The sequence below is a fragment of the Ailuropoda melanoleuca genome, chromosome 3, assembly GCF_002007445.2.
Source record: "Ailuropoda melanoleuca isolate Jingjing chromosome 3, ASM200744v2, whole genome shotgun sequence".
Lineage (NCBI taxonomy): Eukaryota > Metazoa > Chordata > Mammalia > Carnivora > Ursidae > Ailuropoda > Ailuropoda melanoleuca.
The window spans coordinates 50808105-50827189 of record NC_048220.1 but is presented as its reverse complement, the minus strand read 5'-3'; the positions used below and the strand labels follow the sequence as shown (position 1 = coordinate 50827189).

General features: G+C 35.7%; 1 protein-coding gene across 1 annotated transcript in view; it reads left to right on the top strand.

The window, feature by feature from the left end:
- ANKRD31 (ankyrin repeat domain 31) overlaps positions 1–19085 on the top strand; it is a 158380-nt gene that overhangs the window by 24232 nt on the left and 115063 nt on the right. The window contains 3 exon segments of the mRNA XM_034656368.1: positions 2762–2838; positions 5411–5454; positions 16737–17294. Coding sequence (XP_034512259.1) covers positions 2762–2838; positions 5411–5454; positions 16737–17294 — 679 coding nt within the window.

Sequence of the window (19085 nt, the reverse complement as noted above, 5' to 3'; positions counted from 1 at the left end):
ACTTTGTGCACGTGATGAAGCAGAAAAGTTCTTGTTTTATTAAATTTCTACTCTTGAATATGTATCTTTTTGATATGCTCTGTGGTGATGGGGGAAGTATGCCTGAGCATTTCGTCCATACTGAAGTGGGTCATTGTCTTGAGAGCACTTGTGTAACTTGTTTGAGTTGTAAACATTGTAAGAAAATTAGCACACTTTTTCTTTTAACTTGAAAGAATAAATGACAGACAAAATAGTATTCACACTTGGGTATATGGCAGACATTTTCTTGAAAATCAATGAAGTAAGCGAGTCACTTCAAGGAAAACAGCTGTTGGTATTTGTTGCCAGTGAAAAAATTCAAGCTTTCATGTGAAAATTAGTGTAAGAAAACTTGTTTTTACCACCGTGATCTTGATGGCTTCCCAGTACTTAAAATTTTCCAGTGAGATCAGTGGTAATCTTTAAAAGGTGATCTTTTTGATGTTTAATAGTGTTATCAATATAAGGAAGATTTGCATAACTCAGTTAATCAGTATTTTCTAAAAGACAAATGCACAATGTCATAATCACATGCAGGTGAAAGATCCATTCAAAATGCAGGGTAGACGACTGGGTCATAATGCAACAGAACTCAAAAAGTTCATTGGTGTTGTTTCAATTTCTACATTTTCAGTAACCTTTAAAGAAGTTATTCCTTTTAGAGTTTTGGTATGATATTTGCTTTGGTGTGATACTACAGTTATCCAAAAAGGCTACTAAAATGCTCCTTCCTTTTCCAACTGTATATCTATGTGAGGCCAGGTTTTTGTTATATACTTCACATAAAACAATGTATGGCAAAAGAATGAATGCAATAGTAGATATGAGATGACAGCTGTCTTCTATGAAGCCATCCATACATTTTTTAAAATGTGAAATAGTGCCATTCTTTTCATTTTTTCATTTTGTAAAATAAATTTTCATAAAAATGTATTTACATGTTACTGGATTATTACTGTTATTTTTATTTATCTTCAGTTTTATTAAGTTTTTTTATGTTAATTCCAGTATAGTTAATATAGTGTTATGTTTCAGATGTATAATGTAGTGATTCAACTGTTCTGTATATTATTCAGTGCTCATCATGATAAATGTGCTTTTACTGTTATCTTTAAAATAATGATTATTTAAAATTTTTCCTATTTTAACTTCTAATGTGTAAGTATAAATAAGTATATGCCACATAAATAAAAGCTGTTTGGGTTCCTCAATAATTTTTAAGAATGTAAAGGAGACCAAAGATCAAAAAGTTTGAGAACCACTATGTTTAAATAACCCTATTACTGAATATATCAGCACTATAAGTTCACCTACAGAAATGGGGAAGAAAAGAAAACTAGAGAAGACTAACACAGCATCCATAATCTCACTGCCCAGAGTGAACTATTGTTAACATTTTGGTACATTTTAGGCTTTATATATAGCTTTATTTATATTTCCTGTCAAACTGAATCATGCTTCAGATAGTTTTTTGTATCCTATTTTAAAATTTTAAGTAATAATTTATCATAATTATTTTCTCACGTCATATTTTTAAAAACATGAATTTTAATGGCCTCACAACATTTCACTGTATAACTTGGCTGTACTATAATGCATTTAATTATTCCTCTACTGTTAGACATGTACATTGTTTGCTGTCTTGCCTAATATAAATATTGTTTAATAATTTAATTAAGAGTTTGCCCTATTTTCAGACTTATGTCTTAAATTCTCTTTTGTAGTTAAGGGAAAAAATTCTGTTGTTGACTCAAAGTATGATTCAGTTTTGTTTTAAATCAGCTTGCTCTTCTCAAATAATTGCATTTTAGGGAAAAAATCAGTATTCTTTCCTATTTGCCTCATAGAAATTATTTTATATATATATGAGCAGTTTTCATTTCCATTTTCAAGGTCGCTTACATTGATCACCTCTGTTTTTAGACAGGAGAGAGTGTTCAGTTTATTATTTTTTTTCCAAATTTTTTTTTATTTAATAATATTTATTTTGTTATATTAGTCACCATACAGTACATACTATTTATTATTCTTGCTTAGGCTTCAAGTAAGTATACCTGGTATATAAAAACTGCTCTTATGCAGTTGAAACAAGCAGCTTTCTTTTTTTTTTTAAGGGAGATATCTTGATTGCGTTTGCATGTAATAAATTGAATTGGGGAAAAAAATAGTTAACTGATTGCTTTTCTTCAATCAACTTTTAATTATCCCAGGGCAGATGATAAAAATTGGAGATTAGGCATGACCCTAATTTTGCTTTCAGCCTCTTTCCATCAGATTTCATACATGTTCTTCACCTGCTGTGAAATACAAGAATGATAAATAACACCTGAGAATTTTCTCATTAGTGACTTGCACTTACATCTAAAACTATAATGACAAACTTTCAATGTATTTGAGGATTTAGATAACCAAAATACATAGTTTAGAACCAGTTTTTTCTCCCCCACTACCTTATTTGATACACAGTCATCCCAAAGTGACTTTCACACCTAAACTTAAGGTTATCTTGTTTACACTCCTGAATTTCATCCATTAATTTTTCAGCTTGTTCCTTCATTTTTGCAATCACTTGAAATGTAAATATTAACAAATTTGTAGTAATTGTAAAAGTAATTGGAATGATGGAGCAAAAAAAATTATGCAACTTTGAAATTCCTTTAAATGAAAAAAACCCTTAAATTATGTTTGAATATGTTTCAAAATTTATATTTATTTATTAAATAATTGATTTATTTTTTAGGAATAGAGAAAGTTTTCCAATGTTCACTGGGTCATTTTCCCAGGCCGAACTTTCAGTGACCCACCAAAGCATTCAAGGTATGTTTTTATGGGTAGAGTCATATAAAGTAAATTTGTCTTTGCCTAAAAATAGAAGGCTTAGTTAGATATGGATTTATTTGCATTAATGGCTCTCAGAAGGCCAAATTGGTAGGAGGTTAGAAGTGTAGGAAATGCAGGATGTTTGGCATTTTGGGAGCCATTAATGCCATATGATACTATTGGCATCTCTGTACTTTTACCACTGCCCCCATTGAACTTCTAAGTCAGAGGTGTTTAACTGGCTGTTCCTCTATAACTTTGTGGTGTTTTTTGCTGCTGTAAAGCTGATGTGACTAGACACCCATAGAATTGGAAGTTCCCTTCCCTTCTGACACTTCATTGCAACTCCCACTTCCCTTCATTCCTTTCAGAGTGTTCAAACAAAAGTTCATTTTATTTTCATCCTAGATTTTAGATTAAATCACATATAAGGAAACTATTAAATTGTTTGCTAGTTTAGCTAAGTCTGTTTTAATACAATTCTATCTTCTTCCTCCCAATTCAAAGAGTAATTCTAACCAAATTGTAGGATAACAATAAATTTATTTGTCAAAATAAACAAATTATCTTTAGTAATTATTGTTATTGTTTATAAGTTAAAATTCAGCTCCCCTGAGCATTTTCTTCTCATTTGGTACTTTAGAAATTTATTTATTTATTTATTTATTTATTTATTGAGAAAGAGCACAGGCGGGGGGAGGTGGTGCAGAGGGAGAGGTCAGGAGCAGTCTCCCTGCCAACCAGGGAGCCTGACATGGGGCTTGATCCCAGGACCCTGGGATCATGACCTGAGCAGAAGGCAGATGCTTAACCGACTGAGCCACCCATGCACTCCTAGAATTATTTTTTATATGTACATGCTACTACTACTACATTTTGTCTCTTTCAAGTGTTAAGTAGAAAATGTACAAAATCTTTTAATAGCTTATTTTAAAGGATAGACAAAAACTCAAAAAAAATTTTAAAGATAAATTTACTTATTTGTGATAGAGCAAGAGAGAGAGAGCATGCACAAGCAGGGGGAGCAACAGGCAGAGGGAGAAGCAGGCTCTCCACTGAGCAGGGAGCCCATTGTGGGGCTCTATCCCAGGACTCCGGGATCATGACCTGAGCAGAAGGCAGACACAACCGATTGAGCTGCTCAGGTGCCACCCCCCCAAAATTTTTTTAATTTGTAAAAACTATTTTAAGTAAATTCTGTAGTTAGAAAATGAGAATTCCTTAAATATGTTTATTTTTATACAGTAATCAAATTAGCATATATACACCAACTTACCGAATTTTAAAAATACTAACTTGGCATAAGAGAATGATCATTTTGATTATGAGGTGATTAAAAATATAGAAGGAGATGGCTTTGAGGATTTTCTTTACAGTTCAGAGAAGGAGAAAAGAGAAGTCATCTTTTTTGTTTTTAAACTAACCCTCCAAGGATCTGATAGTTAAAAAAAAGATAAAGATGTATCTATTATAGCGTTTCTTTAATTTGTACTAAATTTTAAGCAACCAGAGATAAAACTTTAACAAGATATACATAGTAGAACATCTTATCATCATTGCTTGGCACAAAGGATTCTAATGCAAGGATAAGAAGTTATTTATTCTTAGTAATGTTTTGCTCATCTTCCTGTTAGGGTGTGCAATACCATAATGTTAACCCTCCTAGCTGATTTTCATAGCTTATCATCTTCAAATGGCAAAGCTGAAGCAAAACAAAACAAAAACAAGAACAAGAAAAAGCAGATTTTTGCATGCTGTAAAGCTCAGCAAGCATATTTATGCTTATTTTTTCCTCTGATAAAACCTGTCTTGCTTGTGAGGATGCATGCTAAGATTCAGCAAATAATTACTTGGCTTATCCTGTAGCTCTAGATATTGTCTAATTGAAAGAAACCAAAAGAATGACTCAAACATATACATGAAACACCAGTGAGCCCTAAATTCCTACCTAAATATGTCAGAGTGCCTGGGCCTTGATGGTGAAGGTAGGAGGCAAGAGGAGTGGTATAGGAGAACTATCTTTTTTCCTGATCCTCTTTCAACTTCACTTGGTATGAATTGCAGAGGGAGCAGGATGAGGAGGGGATAATAAAGTGGAAGTCACTTAGGACAGCCTCCTGATTCCTTTTCACCCCTACATGGGTTGTTCTTTTTCATGCCTAACTTAACAGCATGATTTTAATTTATATTCTGTTACCTATAATGGAGGAGATGATGACCCTGAGAAAGCAGGTATGATTTTTCCTCCTGTAGTTACCTATACTTAGAATAACTCAGACAAATGAGAGAGGATTTTAGCTAAACTAATTCTAAATAACTATAATTTTACCTATCTTCATGTGAAGTATTTTTTTAAGAAATGGAAGAATTTTCTTTTGTAACTTTATTGCCACTGTAATGATACTTTTATATCAATAAATAGGTGTAATATTTATAAAATATTTTATATGTCACATGAATGCCTGAGAGAACCATTTCAAGTTATTTTGATTAAGAAATGCTAGGTGAGAAGGTATGTTTCTAAAAGTGCTTTAATAAAACCAGAGTAAAACATATTGTTATCTTCTAGGGCCTGAGGCTAAAAATCCTGAGATTTTGCCAAACCCAGAAAAGGTTGGTCTATATAACAGAGATTACCTTTGCAGATCATGTGTTTAGATTTTATTTAAAAATTATATTGATTAAAGTATCAAGCCCATTTAGGTTCTTTTCCCTGGGTGAGAATATGACTAAACCATTTCAATTGATAGAAATGTATTCTTGTCTAAAAACCCCTTCCAATATTTGTTCTTCCCTATCTCTGATGAAATACTGTTTTCTTGATCTGTGTTTCTTTTTTGTATTTTAATTCCAGTATAGTTAACATACAGTGTTTTATTACTTCCAGGTGTACAAAATAGTGATTCAACAATTCTATAAATTACTCAGTGCTAATCAAGATAAGTGTACTCTCAATTCTCTTCACCTATTTCACACATCCCCCCCATCCATCTCCCCTCTGATAACCATCTGTTTGTACTCTAAGAGTCTTTTTCTTTTTTTTTTTGGTTTGTCTATTTTTTCTTTGTTCATTTGTTTCTTAAGTTCCAATAGGAGCGAAATCACGTGGTATTTGTCTTTCTCTGACTTACTTCACTTAGCATTATACTGTCTAGATCCATGAATGTTGGAAATGGCAAGATTTCATTCTTTTTTATGACTGAATAATATTCTCGTGTATGTATATACCACTACTTCTTCATCCATCTTTCAATGGACACTTGGGCTGCTTCCATAATTTGGCTGCTGTAAATAATACTGCAGTAAACATAGGAATGCATATATCCTTTCAAATTAGTGTTTTCGTATTCTTTGGGTAAATGCCCAGTAGTGTGATTAGTGGATCATATGGTAGTTCTGTTTTTAATTTTTTGAGGAACCTCCATACTGTTTTCCAGAGTGGCTGCACCAGCTTGCATTTTCACCAATGACGTAAGAGGGTTCCCCTTTCTCTGCATCCTCACCAACATCTGTTGCTTCTTAACCTGTTAATTTTAGCCATTCTGATGGGTGCGAGGTGGTATCTCATTGTGGTTTTGATTTATATTTCCCTGATGCCAAGTGATGTTGAGCATTTTTTCATTTATCTGTTGCCCATTTGTATGTCGTCTTTGAAGAAATGTCTGTTCATGTCTTCTGCCCATTGCTTGGTTGGATTATTTGTTCTTTGGGTGTTGAGTTTGATAAATTCTTTATAGATTTTGGATACTAGCCCTTTATCGGATAAGACATTTGCAAATATCTGAGGTTGTCTTTTGGTTTTGTCAACTGTTTCCTTTGCTGTGGAAAAGCTTTTTTATCTTGATGAAGCCCCAATAGTTCATTTTTTCCTTGGTTTCCCTTGCGTTTGGAGATGTAATCTAGTGAGAAGTTGCTGTGACTGAGGTCAAAGAGGTTGCTGCCTATGTTGTCCTCTAGGATTTTGATGGATTCCTGTCTCACATTTAGGTCTTTCATGCATTTGAGTTTATTTTTACATATGGTGTAAGAAAATGGTTTAGTTTCATTCTTCTTCACGTGACTGTCCAATTTTCCCAACACCATTCGTTGAAGAGACTGTCTTTTTTTCCGTTGGATAGTCTTTCCTGTTTTGTCGAAGATTAGTTGACCATAGGGTTGAGGTTCCATTTCTGGGTTCTCTGTTCTGTTCCATGGATCTATGTGTCTGTTTTTGTGCCAATACCATACTGTCTTGATGACTACAGCTTTGTAATACAGCTTGAACACATTGGACAAAATAGACTTTAAAACAAAGACTAAAACAAGAGACTAAGAAAGACAATACATAATCATAAATGGAACAATTCAACAAGAAGGTGTAACAGTTGTAAATATTTACTCACCCAATAAGGGAGCACCCAAATACACAAAGCAGTTACTAACAAGCATAAACGAAGTAATCAATAGTAATACAATAATAGGAGGGGACCTCAACACTCCACTTACAGCAATGGACAGATCATCCAAACAGAAAATAGTAAGAAAACAGTAGCTGAGAATGAACATTGAACCAGGTGGATCTAACAAAAATACTCAGAACATTCCATCCTAAAACAGCAGGATACACTTTGTTTTCAAGTGTACATGGAACATTTTCCAAAACAGTTCACATATTAGGCTGCAAAACAAATCTCAACAAATTTAAAAATGTCAAAATCATACCATGCATCTTTTCTGACCATGATGCTATGAAACTAAATATCAAGCACAAAAAAAAAAAATACAGAAAGACCACAGAAATATGGAGGTTAAAAAATATGCTGCCAAACAATTAATGTGTCAGCCAAAAAATCAAAGAGGAAATCAAAAGGTACATGGAGAGAGGGGGTGCCTGGGTGGAGCAGTCGGTTTGTCGTCCAACTCTTGGTTTCACCTCAGGCCATGATCTCTGGGTGGTGAGATCAAGCCCCGCTTTGGGCTCCGTGCTGAGCATGGAGTCTGCTTAGAGTTCTCTCCTCCTCCCTCTGCTCCTCTCCTCTCCCTCCCCCTCTACCTCTCTCTCTCTAAAACAAACAAATCTTTAAAAAAAAAAAGTACGTGGAAACATACGAAATGAAAACAGAACAGATCAAAAGTTTGGGATGCAGCAAAAGCAGTCAAAGAGGGAAGTTATAGCAATACAGGTGTATCTCAAGAAGAAAGAAGAATCTCAAATAAACAACCTAAACTTATCCCTAAAGGAGCAAGAAAAAGAAGAACAAACGAAATCCAAAACTGGGATAAGGAAAGAAAGATTAGAGCAGAAATAAGCAAAGTAGAAACTAAAAAAAATAGTAGATCAGATCAATAAAACCAGAAGCTGGTTCTTTGAAAAGATCAACAAAATTGATAAACCTTTAGTCAAACTCACCAGAGAGAAGAAAGAGAGAACTCATAAACAAAATCGGAAATGGAAGAGGAGAAATAAGAACCAACATCACAGAAATACAAAGGGTTGTAAGTGAATACTATGAAAAATTATATGCCAACAAATTGGACAACCTAGAAGAAATGGATAAATTCCTGGAAGCATATAATCTCCTAAAACTGAATCAGAAAGAAATAGAAATTTTGAACAGACTGATTATCAGCAATGAAATTGAATCTGTAATGAAAAACTCCTGACAACAAAATGTCCAGAACCAGATGGCTTCACAAGTGAATTCTACCAAACATTTAAAGAGTTAATACTTACTCTTCTCAAACTGTTCTGAAAGATAGAAGAGGAAGGAAAGCTTCCAAATCATCCTTGAGGCTAGTGTTAACCTAATACCAAAACTAGAAAAAAAAAAACCCACAAAAAGAATGACAGGCCAATATCTTTGATGAACATAGATGCAAAAGTCCTCAACAAAATATTAGCAAACTGAACCTAACAATACATTAAAAAATCGTTCACCACAGTCAAGTGGGATTTAGTCCCAGGATGCAAGAGTGGTTCAATATTCACAAAACAATCAACATGATACGTTACATTGATTAAAAAAAAAGGATAACAAACATCTGAACATTTCAACAGTTGAAGAAAAAGCATTTGACAGAGTACGACATCTGTGGGGATTCACAGTGCCTGGATAGATAAAATCTGACTTGTATATACCTCCCTGGATGAGACTAACTGAAAAGCAAAGGCATGCCCAGAATGCTGGGCCTCCTTTGAAGTTTCTTGGCTGAAATCAACCTGATTCTTACTGTGGCTCAAGGTTCTCATCTAGGGAGAAAATGTTTAAATTTTGAAGAGATACAGGTACCTGTAGTGGTCACGTTCTTCACGAACTCCTTGCCTTGCATCTATGTCATGAGCACTGCTTGCTCCTGTCATGCATTGCCCCATATATTATTGTCCTGATCATTAAAGCTCCACATTCCTTCTTGTTTTTCTCTTGCATGTGGTGTATTGATAAAACTCACTATGAAAGTGGAGACAGAGCTTGGCTTGAGACCTTTTGCCACTAGAGCACCTGGTCCCCCCGCCCTCTCCTTTCTCCTACTTTGGTGTCTGGAGTAATCTTTTCATTCGCCATCTCAGGGTTTGCTGGCCAAACCCAACAAACATCCATTCATGATAAAAACCCTCAACAAAGTAGGTTTGGAGAGAATGTAGCCTCAACATAATAAAACCTGTATATGAAAACCCATGGCTGACATCATACTCAGTGAGAAAAAAGAGAAAAAAAGAGAGCTTTTTCCTAGGGTTAGGAACAAGGAAAGGATGTCCACTTTCACCACATTTATTTAATACAATAGTTGAAGTCCTAGCCTCAGCAATCAGACAACAAAAAGGAATAAAAGTCATCTCGGGAAGAAGTAAAACTTTCACTATTTTCAGGTGGCATGATACTATATTTAGAAAACTGCCTAAAAACTGCGAGAACTGATAGATAAATTCAGTAAGGTTGTAGGATACAATATCAATATACAGAAGTCTGTCATATTCCATACACTAATAATGAAGCATCAGAAAGAGAAATTTTTAAAAAATCTCATTTACAACTGCACTAAAACCAATAAAATACCTAGGAATACGCCTAACCAAGGAGGTGAAAGACTTATACTCTGACAACTATAAAACATTGATAAACTACATGGAAGCCAACACAAACAAAAAGATACTTACTCAACACTGATGGATAAGAAGAACAAATATTGTTAAAATGTCCATACTGCCCAAAGCAATCTACATATTTAATGCAATCCCTATCAAAATGCCAGCAACATTTTCCACAGAACTAGAAATAACCATCCTAAAATTTGTATGGAACCACTAAAGATCCCAAATAGCCAAAGCAGTCTTGAAAAAGAAAAACAAGGCTGGAAGTATCACAATCCCAGATTTCAAGTTATGCTATAAATCTGTCGTAATCAAAACAGTGTGGTACTGGCACAAAAACAGAACCCTAGATCAATGGAACAGAACAGAGAGCCCAGAAATAAAACCATGTTTATTTGGTCAATTAATCTTTGACAAAGAAGGCAAGAATATGGAAGGGAAAAAGTCTCTTCAACAAATGGTTTTGGGAAAACTGAACATCTACCTGCAAAACTGGACCATTTTCTTAAACCACACATGAAAATAAACTGAAAATTAAGAACCTAAATGTGCTGGCTGAGTAATATTCCATTGCATATTTGCAACGATGTGGATGGAACTAGAGGGTATTATGCTAAGTGAAATAAGTCAATCAGAGAAAGACAATTATCATATGATTTCACTCATGTGGAATTTAAGAAACAAAACAGAGGAGCATAGAGGAAAGGAGGGAAAAAGAAAAGATGAAATCAGAGAGGGAGACGAACCATAACAGACACTTAGTCATAGGAAACAAACTGAGGGTTGCTGGAGGGGTGGGGGGTGGGGGGATGGGGTAACTGGGTGATGGGCATGAAGGAGGGCACGTGATGTAATGAGCACTGGTGTTATATGCAAGTGATGAATGACTAAAGTCTACCTCCAAAACTAATAATACACTATATGTTAATTAACTGATTTTAAATTAAAAAAGTGTTTTTTATGAGCTATTCAAATAAAAGGACAGTGAAACTCCATTTGTAAAAAAAAAATAAAGTCTGTATTTTGTCCAGTGTAAGTATTGTTACCCTGGGCTTTTGTTCAGATCCATTTGTGTGGTAAATGCTTCTCCATACCTTCACTTGCAATCTGCATGTATCCTTAGGTCTGAAACAAGTCTCTTATAGGCAGCATATAGATGGGTCTAGTTCTTTAATCCATTTTGACACCCTCTGTCTTTTGATAAACGTTTTAGTCCATTTACATTCAAAGTAATTATTAATAGATATGTATTTATTTCCATTTTGTTATTGTTTTATGGTGGTTTTTGTAGTTCTTTGTTCCTTCTCTTGTTCTCTTCTCTCACAATTGATTGGCTTTCTTTAGTGATATACTTGGATTCCAGTCTCTTTATTTTTTATATATCTGTTACTGGTTTTTGATTTTTGGTTACCATTATGCTTGTATATAGTATCTTCTTTATATAGCATTCTATATTAAGTTGTGGTTGCTTAAGTTTGAACCCATTCTTTATTCCTCTCCCCCTGTGTTTTAGGTATATGGTGTCATACTTTACATCTTTTTATTTTATGAGTCCCTTGACTGATTTTTACAGATATACTTATTTTTACTGTGTTCGTGCTTCCTACTTTTCTTACTCTTCCTTATGGTCTTTTGTTTCCACTCAGAGTTCCCTTTAACATTTCTCGTAGGACTGGTTTAGTGGTGATAAATTCCTTTAATTTTTATTTGTCTGGGAAACTATCTCTCCTTCTTTTCTGAAAGATAGCCTTGCTGGATAGAGTATTCTTGGCTGCAGGTTTTTTTCCTTTCCACACTTAAGTATATCATGCCACTGTCTTCTGGTCTGCAGAGTCTCTGCTGAAAAGTCTGCTGATAGTCTTAAAGGGTTTCCCTGGTTCGTAACTGTTTTCTTTATTCTTGCTGCTTTTAAAATTCTCCATCACTACTTTTTGTCATTTTAATTACTAGATGTCTTGGTGTGTACCTCTTTGAGTTGATTTTGTGCCTCCTGGATCTGGATTTCTGTTTCGTTTCCTAGATTCAGGAAGCTTTCAGCTATTACTTCTTCAAGTAAATCTTCTGCCCCCATTTCTCTCTCTTCTCCTTCTGAGATTCTTATAATATGAATGTTATTATGCTTGATAGTGTTGCCAAATTCCCTAAATCTATTTTCATTTTGTATTTTGTTCTCTCACCTGTGTGGCTTGATTCTTTCTGTTACTCTGTCCTCCAGGTCACAGAGCCATCCTTCTGCTTCCTGTAGTCTACTATTTATTCCATCAAGTGTATTTTTAATTTCAGTGAAGTTCTTAATCTCTGACTGATTCTTCCTTATGTTTCCTATCTCTTTGTTAAGGGTCTTACTGAGGTCCTCCACTCATTTCTCTAGTCCAGCGAGTATCTTTATGACCATTATTTAAATTCTCTCAGGTACATTACTTACATCTGTTTCATTTAGCTCTCTTTCTGTGATTTTGTCTTGTTCTTTCATTTGGGACATATTCATCTGTCTCCTCGTTTTGTCCAACTCTCTGCATCTGTTTCTATGTGTTAGGAAAGGCAGCTACATCTCCTGATCTTGAAAGCAATGGCTTTATGAAGAAGAGTTCCTGTAGTGCCCTGCAGTGCAGTATTCTCCAGAACGTGGTGCTTCAGGGGTGTCTTCTGTGTGTGTTGTGTGCACCTTGCTATGGTGGCAGAGCTACGTTTTCCTTTAGTCCAGTTGTCTGCAACGGCTCTCTTTATCTGTTGTGGGCAGTATTTGGTCCCTGTGTTGTTAGCGGGCCAGTTTGGAGCCACCTTGAGGTTGAGTTGAGTCAGACCAGGCATTTGCCAGAGAGACAGTATCACCAGACTGCAGGGCACTTTCCCTTTGTTGTCCCCTTAGAAGCTTTTGTCGGCAGGCAGTGCTTGTAGTTAGACCAGCAGTCTGCCCCTAGCCCACTGCTGGGGCTGCATTTGGACTGGTGTATGTGGTTTGTCTTCCCTTCTCCCTGGGTCAAGAGTCACTTTGGAGTGGCGCTGGCCCCTGTTGGGGGGCTCCTACTGGGAGTCTTATTGTACCTTTTTGGATTGGCTCTGGCAGAGAGCTTATTGGAGGGGGTGGATCCCCAAAATCACGGGAGCAGGACGTGTGTTGTTAGCAAGTTAGGTAGCAAGTGTCTGCATCCCACTGGTTCCTCCACATGGCCATGTGTTTAGGCTGGGGTGTGGACAGAGTGTGAAATGGCACTGCCAGCCAGCTCCTTTGTTTCTAGAGAAGTCTCCCAGGGATCTCTGTACCTCTAGCGCATGCTCTGAGATGAATAAACAAATCTCCCTCCCCTATTTCCCAGGTGTTTTTCCAACTGCTGCTTCTATGGTGTATCTCTGCAGCCTGTTTTTTTGTGCTGTCTCTTTAAGCGAGGACTGTTTCCTCTCACCATCCCTACTGAGCCTGTTGCTGATTTCTAGGTTTTAAGTCCCACTGAAAGTCAACCCCTTTGGTTTTCAAAGCCAAATGTTAAGGGGATTTGTCTTCCCCAGCAGGGTTCCCCTTAGCGTGGTAGTATGTTTCTCTCCTCTATCCACATGGAGTTCCTCCCTCCCTGAGAGGGTCCTGCAGGTCTGTTTAGCTCCCCACTGCATCTCTGTCCTTCCTGCCCTCTTCATTGTGGCCTCTTCTCTTTATTTAGCTATGAGTTTGTTCTGACAGTCTTTGGGTCATTTTCTGAATTATTTACACCAATGTGAGTGTTATCTAATTGTATCTGTGGGATGAGGTGAGCTTAGGGTCCTTCTACTCCACCATCTTCCATAGAATTTACTTTGATCTGTGTTTCTTTTTTCTTTTTTTTTTTTTAAAGTTTTTTTTTTTTTATTTATTTATTCGACAGAGATAGAGACAGCCAGCGAGAAAGGGAACACAAGCAGGGGGAGTGGGAGAGGAAGAAGCAGGCTCACAGCAGAGGAGCCTGATGTGGGGCTTGATCCCATAACGCCGGGATCACGCCCTGAGCTGAAGGCAGACGCTTAACCGCTGTGCCACCCAGGCGCCCCTTGATCTGTGTTTCATATCCAGTATTATTTGTGTGTTATTGTATATCTAGAAGAGAAGTATATAATATTTTCTGCTAGATACTGCTTTCCCGTCTTCCACATGTTATTCAGTAACCATGTATTGAGTGCTTCTTTTTTTTTTTTTTAAAGATTTTATTTATTTACTTGACAGAGACAGAGACAGCCAGTGAGAGAGGGAACACAAGCAGGGAGAGTGGGAGAGAAAGAAGCAGGCTCACAGCACAGGAGCCTGATGTGGGGCTCGATCCCGTAACGCCGGGATCATGCCCTGAGCTGAAAGCAGACGCCTAACCGCGGTGCCACCCAGGCGCCCCTGAGTGCTTCTTTTGACTTTGCTTTCTGCTTGGTGCTGTGGGGAATTAGAGAACTGTAAGACTGACTCTGCCCACAACAGACTCAAGCAGTCCAGGATCTCCCCAGGTCAACCCTACCATACCTGTACCTATAGCTTATTTTATCTCAACTATACCTTATACATTACCACCTCCATGCCTTTGTTCAAATCAGGAGCCAAAAAGCAAGGAAAGAACATAAAATATGGAACCAGAGAGTGCGAGTTTCAAGGGCAAGTATGTCCATTTTCATGTGTAAAATGCCAATTGCAACGCCCATTTCATAGGATTATTGTGAGGTCATGATAGTTCAGGGTGTCTGGCACCTACTTGGTGCTTAATATGTATTTTTCTTCACAAATGTTTAATTTCTGGTTCATGTCTTTTTCCTGTGTGAATCTATCTCATATGACTCTGGTGATCTTGACCAAAGTAATTGTTCCCTCTTAAACATTCATTATTCACTGACTGTATCAGTATTTCTCAATCACTTGCATCCTATGACATTAATAGATCTTCTGAGAAAAAGGATCTTTGTGAACAAAGAAGTTTGGAGATACCATATCCTAAAGTCTCCTGAGAGATTTTAGTGCACATGTTCTGAGAAGTCTTGCAGTAAAGAAACCTGGTTAACTTTGTTTTACCAAGCACTTTCCTAGCAACTGTGAAAACCCTCCACTGCCTCCTATTTTTCTCCCCAGAAAACTTCTTGTAACACACTGGGCTCTTTTGTTTATGCCATTCATTTGAGTTCATAGAGTGTTTTTGACATTATAAATATTTATTTAATGTCTTATGTATTTATACCTTCAGTCTTCATTTAGAAATTAAGTTCCTTTAGGGCAGAGTCCGATGTATATATTTTATTACATCTGTGGCCTTGAGTTTAGTAGATATAAGTTTTTCAGATAGGAGGACTATGACTTAAAGAATGACTAGAATCTGGTTCTTGAATTTTTTCTAAATTCCTTTTATCTTTCTGAGCAAATTATATTTTACATTACTAATCAATATATCTTCTTAAGCTTTGTATGCTGTATATAGAGAAGATAAATGGTGGCATGGTGGAAAGGAGGGGGATAAGAAAATGTTTTTCTCTTCTCTTATTCAAATCAGATCAAATCAGAATACCAGAGAGCTTACAGATTATAGTGCATTCTGTCAGAATGTTGTGTCAATGAAAGATGAATTTGATTTTTAGAAATAGCCAAAAGTCATTGAAACCCATTCTATTACTTAAGGTCAAGCAAATTAAAAAAAATTTTTTTAAAGATTTTATTTATTTGAGAGAGAGAGAGAGTGCGCACGTGCGCACATGAGTAGGGACAAGGGCAGAGGGAAAGAATATCCAGGCAGACTCCACTGAGATCAGAACCTGAGCTGAAACCAAGAGTTGGATGCTTAACCAACTGAGCCACCCAGGCTTCCAGCACATTAACTGTTTTTAATGGTAAAAAAAAAATGTTCAGTGTCTTCAAAGTATTGAGACTTTTTGAATGGCCTATAAATGGTTTTTGAAAGCGACTTCAAAAGAGGAAGCCTAATAATATTTTGTGCATTTGAAAAATTATAAGGACAGGTTTATATTACCTGTAAAGATGATGTCTTTGAAAAGTAATAGTCATTTAGAAATACAAGTTTTGTGTTATGTGTTTAAATTAACCATAATTCAGAACCACTGATTTATAGCTAAGGCCTGTAATATTTATATAGAGCTGTGTCTTTAATTTTCTTCTTTTTCCCTCTGATATCCTTTCCTTTGGCCTTTTTACTTCACAGTTACATAGTGATACAGAGGTGGGGAATAAAATGAAGGTGAAACTACACGAATTTTATTCTTGATTAATGATTTTTATAAAATTCAATAGTGATTTTTAAATTTTATTTATTTATTTATTTATTCATTTATTTATTTATTCATTTATTCATTTATTTGTTTATTTTTAAGTAGGCCGTACACCCAGCGTGGAGCCCAGTGCAGGGCTTGAACTCATGACCCTGAGATCAAGACGTGAACTGAGATCGAGAGTCAGATGCTTAACTGACTAAGCCACCCAGGCACTCCAGTAGTGATTTTTGGCAAAGGAGAATTTTACAGTCATTAACTGCAGCAAAGTTTTGATATGAGCTACTGATCAACTACTCATGCCATCTCTGCCTCTTCTGTTTGCATAAATAATTTAAACTTAGCTGAATAGATAATTGGCATCTATAATTATGACCCAACTAATTTTACTCTTGGTCCACTGTGAGTGTTAGCCATGTATTCAAAGTTCATTAGTAATTTGGTATAGGAGATTAATAAAGAGTATTTTTATTTATGGAAGGGGAAGAGTATTGATAAAACTTTTTTAGTGGTAATTTACCAAGATGATAAACTAGAAAACTATGAAGTTTTAATTTTAATTTTTGGCATATGCTGTAATGATGGAATTTCTGTTTGGAATACACAGGAACTAAGCACAGACAGTGACTCTCCTGAAATTAGCTTTCTCTCAGGTACTACTACTAAAGTATCTGATGTGGTGGTTGTAAAGGAGAAAACGTTAATAGAGCCAGAGAAGATCTCAGCAATACCAAACCAGTTTTCTCAGTCTGGAAAGGAAGCCACATTGACCATGAATTCTGAAGAAACCAAGGATGAAGAAAGTTCTCTTAAAACTTTTGTGTCTGCTTTGGAAAGGTTACTCACATCACCAGAAATCACTCAGGAGGAAAGAGTGTTTGAAATAATGAGTGATTTTGAACCTGAAGAGTTGGCCAACCCATCGAGCAACTCTCCAAGTTCCATATCCGTATCTTTGACATGTCACAGAGATTTACTAGAAAGCACAAAGGATGATGCATTGCCAACTGAGTTGTTAGCAGCCCTAAACACATTATCAGAGGGCAACGTGGGACCCTTCTGTCACAGAAAAGAGGGAGGCAGCAGTCTCAGTGTCGGAAGTAAATATTCAGGAGTGGAGCCCAAGATGTCTCAGACCAGTGAAGATTGTACACAAATAACAGAGGTTACACAAATAACAGAGGTAAATTTTGAGTCTCCCTGTTCTCCTCCACTCTTAGCAAGATTCCAAGTTAGGGGAGCTGCAGGACAAGTATCTTTCACTGCAGCATGAGTGCAAGTGTGAGTCTGTGATTTTGCCTTTTATAATAACCTTTGCCAAGTCTTCATTGCCCATAGATTTTATTTGAAATTCAAATCTTCTTCCCAAATATCAACACTCAGAAGATGCTTTTTGAGTTTGAAGCATGAAGTGATCTTTCTAGAGATTCCAGGGGTAGAGTTTTCAAGGGATTTAAATGTCGAAATAGATAAGTTTCTCATCAAGACCTGAGACTGATCATTAGATTGCTTGTATTTAGGAAGGAAATAATTATCTACCAGATTTTTTCCTGTTAGCTCAGAAAATCACTGTGCCTACCTGGGTGCAGAGTAAAGATGAGATATACTCCACATTAATTTCTAGCTGAGGATAGAATATATGCGGTTGGGCTGCCTGGCTTCAGCAGAACTTTGCAGTCTATGTTTGAGGCTACTGTCAGGTAGCACAGTTCTTGGGGTTTAGAATTCCTGCAGTATTATGCCTGGAGACCCTGCAGTGGGCTACGCCTAGCCAAGTCTGTGTTTTACGTTGACAATTTTTTTTCCTTTTTAGGAATCTTATTATTTTTCTGACTACAATAGTAATACACCCTCATTATTAAAAAAATCAAACAGTACAGCAATATACATAATAATATAATAAGAAAAAGTCCCCCACAATTCCACATTTCAGAGATAATCACTATTAACAGTTTGGTGTATCTGTCTCCAATTTTTTCTATGCATATTCTATATAAGTTAATTTTATATAAATGAGACTGAATTATACATAACACTTTGCAACTTTTTAAAATATTTTTTATGAAAGTATAGTTGACATTTTGCAACTTGTTTTTTAACAATACACCTTGGTTATCTGTGTCAGTGAATGTAGCATACTACTTAGATCTTTATATTTGCTGAATATTATTCCACTATATGGATATTTTGTGTGTGTGTATGTACATTTTTATATAAAATATAATTTATTTAATTCACTAATGATGGTCATTTGAATTATTTCCTTTCTTTTCTTTTTTTCCTTTGGCTATTACCAGGCTATTTTATGAACATCCCTGGGACAATTTGAATAACACATTACTAAGCTCATGTTGAAAAATACATACCTGGCATAATACTGCATGCAATTCTCATAGAAAACATCTCAAAACAGACATAATAAAACTAAAAAAATCCAGAAAAAGGAAAACTAATCATGGGGTTAGGGCATGAAGATTAAATTAAACATTCCAGTATTCTAATCTGAAAAGAGGTATATAAGTAAAATGTAGGAGATTATAATTGATTGGTATTAATAGAGTGAGCATGAATTTAGCAAGTGTTCAAAAAAAAAAACCCTTTTAAAAGTAAAAAAGAGATTGACTTAGAAAAAATTGAATACCCTTTTACTCAGTTATATTAAAGGTAGGGAACTTGTTAGGCTAAAAAGCTTTGCAAGCTGGATATATAAATAAGTTCAAAAGTTTACATGATATGTGTAAAAACACATATATCTTCATGAAAGTTAAATCTATAATGGATTATTAAGGGGAAGTTAGAGCCATTCATGATATACTGGTAACCTTTTAAAATCAATGTAATAGAGGTTATATATATATACAATCTTTTCCCACAAAATATTACTTGCAAATATTACTTGCTGCTGTCAAACAACAAACACTGGGGCTGAATAGAACATTAATCTGGTCTAGTATGA